This window comes from Olea europaea, chromosome 8, assembly GCF_002742605.1.
Source record: "Olea europaea var. sylvestris chromosome 8, O_europaea_v1, whole genome shotgun sequence".
NCBI classification, from domain to species: domain Eukaryota; kingdom Viridiplantae; phylum Streptophyta; class Magnoliopsida; order Lamiales; family Oleaceae; genus Olea; species Olea europaea.
This window is the reverse complement of record NC_036244.1, coordinates 1,766,124-1,769,366: the sequence shown is the minus strand read 5'-3', so window position 1 is coordinate 1,769,366 and position 3,243 is coordinate 1,766,124. Positions and strand designations below refer to the sequence as shown.

The following is a 3,243-nucleotide window of genomic DNA, read 5'->3' as shown; positions in this document are numbered from 1 at the left end:
TCATGTCAATGATAATAGTAATTATCATTTAGCTTCAGTTTGGTTTAGATTTTGATAAAAATTAATGGAATGTATGATTGAAATTAATTGTTAACTTTAATTTAGATTTTAATCTACTTTTATAGTTGAACTAAACGGAAACATAATAACATCGAGTTAGGACCCCATTTAAAAGGGCTTTTGAAAAATTAAAAATTGATTCTGAAACTAAAAAATTACTTTTGATTATATTTAAATAGTTTTATGAAATTATTTTATCCAACTAAAAGAACTTTTAAAGAAACAAAAAACTCTTCTACAAGTAGTAAAAGTTTTATCAAATGGACTCTTAATGTCAATTTCAATAGTAAAATGTCATTCAAAGTTAACAACAATAGAAAGAGTAGAATTCTTGTGGTGGTTGCAAATCATTCAAAGCCAAACGTTAGAACTATGTTTTACTTTGAACAAAATAATAATGATGTACAATATGTTGTGTGAAAACGATATCCTCTCCTATTACTACTACCACCTAAACATCACGGAAGAAGTAAAAACATATGACCAAAACCACCCACCACTACCATTTTTTAACTTTCCCTTCCATTTTTCCATCTTGAAAATTCATATCACTTCTTCCAAACAAACAATTTTACCAAAGAAAAAAGGTGGGGAGGTGGGCCCCATACCATTCACTTCCATGTGTGAGTCTCTACCTACTAGACCAACCAAACTTCAACCATAACAGCTACCATACCAAATCCTGTCTCAAAAACCTTTTACTATGTACAAATGCCCAGCTGATGAAACCTGTCTGAAGCAAAGAATATGCCTTTTTGATAAATCAAGAACAAGATTTGATCAATCCCAAATTGTATAGATTCCTTCTCACAAGGCTTCCAAGTGATAACAACATGGTCCCACCGGGACCCGTCGTGGCTTGGTCCCTTTCTGCCTTCTGATGATAGATCAAGGGCAATTCCTTCACTTTCAGTTTACTCAACCCAATCTTTTGTCGAACAGATTCGATGATCTCTGAATCAGCATGATTCCCGATTGCATCTGTGACGTAAAACACATTTATTGCCCTATCCATTGTAGTCGATATCTCAGCCCTTGTCACATTTAGGCCATTTTCTCGGAAGGTTCGTGTCACATCAGCCAATAGGCCTGGCCTATCGTCCATACGCAGCTCAAGCCTTACACCCTGTTATCAGACAAGAAGATTCCATTAGACTAAAAAATCAAGAACAAGAACATTCTTTAATTTAAAGAATAAAGGCACAAATTATCACCTGTGATGCCCTTCTTTCTATTGCAGCTTGTAAGCATAGAATCACACGTTGCTTTTCTGCTTCTGAATTAATCGGGGTTCCATCCATGTGCCTAATGAAAAATTCCTGAAAAGATTCATACCAAATTATGGAAATTTCCCTTCAAAAAATGAAGCTAAAAATACTCAGTTGAAAAATTATATACCAGAGAGGCTGTGTCTTCAGCTGTGTTAATTGTAGCATGAAAAACAACATACTGCATATCCGTCAATGTGCAAACAACATCAAACAGAAGCTTCGTCCGGTCCTTACACTGGATATTAACAACAGAATAACCCTTTTCCGAACAATTTTGTACGGCCACAACTGGGGATTCTTCACAAGTTTTAATGGGTGGCTTCCTCTCATAATCTCGATCAGCAAACATCATTTGATGAAGCCTTCTTTCTGTATGTGTAACAGCCAAGGAAACTGATGTTTTGGCACTACGGATGTCATTGTCACCCTTGAGAACATTCCTTAACATTGCCTTGATTCTTTCAATTTTCTTCGAATCCTCAATTGGGGACCCAGAATCATTGTCCTTAACGTAAATTAAGGATGCAATTCGTCCATTGTGCGTCCACATGTTCGCTTCAACGACATTGCACTGTAAATTTGACAGAACTGCAAAAACCTCGGACAATAGGCCAACTCGATCTGTACCCGTTAATTCTAATGCTGTAAGGCCCTCGAAGCTTTTTGATCTCCCATAATGAATTGTCCCGAGAGACTGTATCAACATGAAAAACAGACACAATCAATCAAATAAATATATAATAAAATCAGTAAGCAAAGTTATGTAGTAATTAATAGTTACCTGTTCGATGTAATTGAGGACACTCTCGTCGGTTAATTTGTTTCCATCCAAATCAGTCACATGAAAAACTGCAAAAAAAATTAAAGAAAACGAAACGGTAAAATTAGTTGAAGACTAAAGAAACGGCATTAAAGCCCATTAATTAAAGATTTAATGCTAATAAACGACAATTTTAAAGGCGCAAGTTAGCAAAATAATTAGCTTACCATCCATGAACCACCGACCATCAGAAGAAATGTAAGCTTTCTTAATTGACAGATTCAAATCAGTAAGAACTTGAACAGCTTCCAGAAGAATCCCATGTTTTCTAGCACTATCAATCTGTAAAGATTAATAAAAATTGAAGAAAAAATTAAGCAAGATTAACAAAAATAATTAAGCCCCCGTTGTTTCCTATTATTTGCCCATTAAAATGAAAAATATAATCGTTATTATCGTCTCAAGTCACCATTATTTTTCATTCTCATTTATAAACTAAAGTGTACCAAATGGGACCTAAATAATTATTACAAACACGGGTTTTCTGAGAAGCGAACATACCATGACTCTGGTGGAGTCTGCGCAACCTGCATTGTCGATCATAACCCTGAAAATCAACGGAGAATCAGTCAATGGAAGGGTATTATCGAAAATTTGAAATTCAAGCACTTTCATTGAAAAGTCAAGTCGGTGATGTTTGAACAAAGAAGAGAGAGTCAGAATAACTTGAAGAAAAAGAAATCGGTGCATATAATTAAGGTGAAATTTAAATTTAATTAGGGTGTTAAATTTAATTAAGGTGAAAATCAAGTGGGATCTTCACTGACTATTCTTTATCAAGGAAAGTTGCCAAATGGAATGCCCCGAAAGATCTGAATTCCAGAAGAATAGAATCAAAGATATTATGTGGAATAATATTTGGGGAATTCAAAAGGAAAGAACCAAATAATTAAAAAATTTTAAAAACCCAAAACTTTATTATGATCACGAAATTCAATTTTAATTTTTTTTCTACCTCAAATTGAGCAAAAAATTCTTCTCTGAAGGGCAGAATTTAGAGGAAGTTCATAAAAAATAGTCCAGAAAAAACTACATATTCATGAAAACTGAAGAAATAAAACAAACAAATGAGAAAATTAAACCAAAAAGTTC

The 3,243-nt window shown here is 34.0% G+C and overlaps 1 protein-coding gene across 1 annotated transcript; it reads right to left on the bottom strand.

Annotated features, from left to right (window-relative positions):
• Nucleotides 1-397: 397 nt before the first annotated feature.
• On the bottom strand, nt 398-3,012 carry LOC111398482 (ACT domain-containing protein ACR8-like). Its single transcript, XM_023025396.1, has 6 exons — nt 2,653-3,012; nt 2,319-2,433; nt 2,113-2,180; nt 1,459-2,025; nt 1,275-1,379; nt 398-1,186 (listed from the first exon to the last, which is right to left on the bottom strand). Exons 1-6 carry the CDS (start codon nt 2,839-2,841, stop codon nt 824-826), a joined length of 1,407 nt encoding a protein of 468 aa, XP_022881164.1. The 5' UTR covers nt 2,842-3,012; the 3' UTR covers nt 398-823.
• Between the last annotated feature and the right edge of the window lie 231 nt (nt 3,013-3,243).

Coding starts and splice junctions, on each gene's coding strand:
- LOC111398482 (XM_023025396.1), bottom strand. CDS start 2,841: ATGCACCGATTTCTTTTTCTTCAAGTTATTCTGACTCTCTCTTCTTTG. Junction 2,434..2,652: donor CAGACTCCACCAGAGTCATG/GTATGTTCGCTT, acceptor TAATCTTTACAG/ATTGATAGTGCTAGAAAACA. Junction 2,181..2,318: donor TGGTCGGTGGTTCATGGATG/GTAAGCTAATTA, acceptor TTTTTTTTGCAG/TTTTTCATGTGACTGATTTG.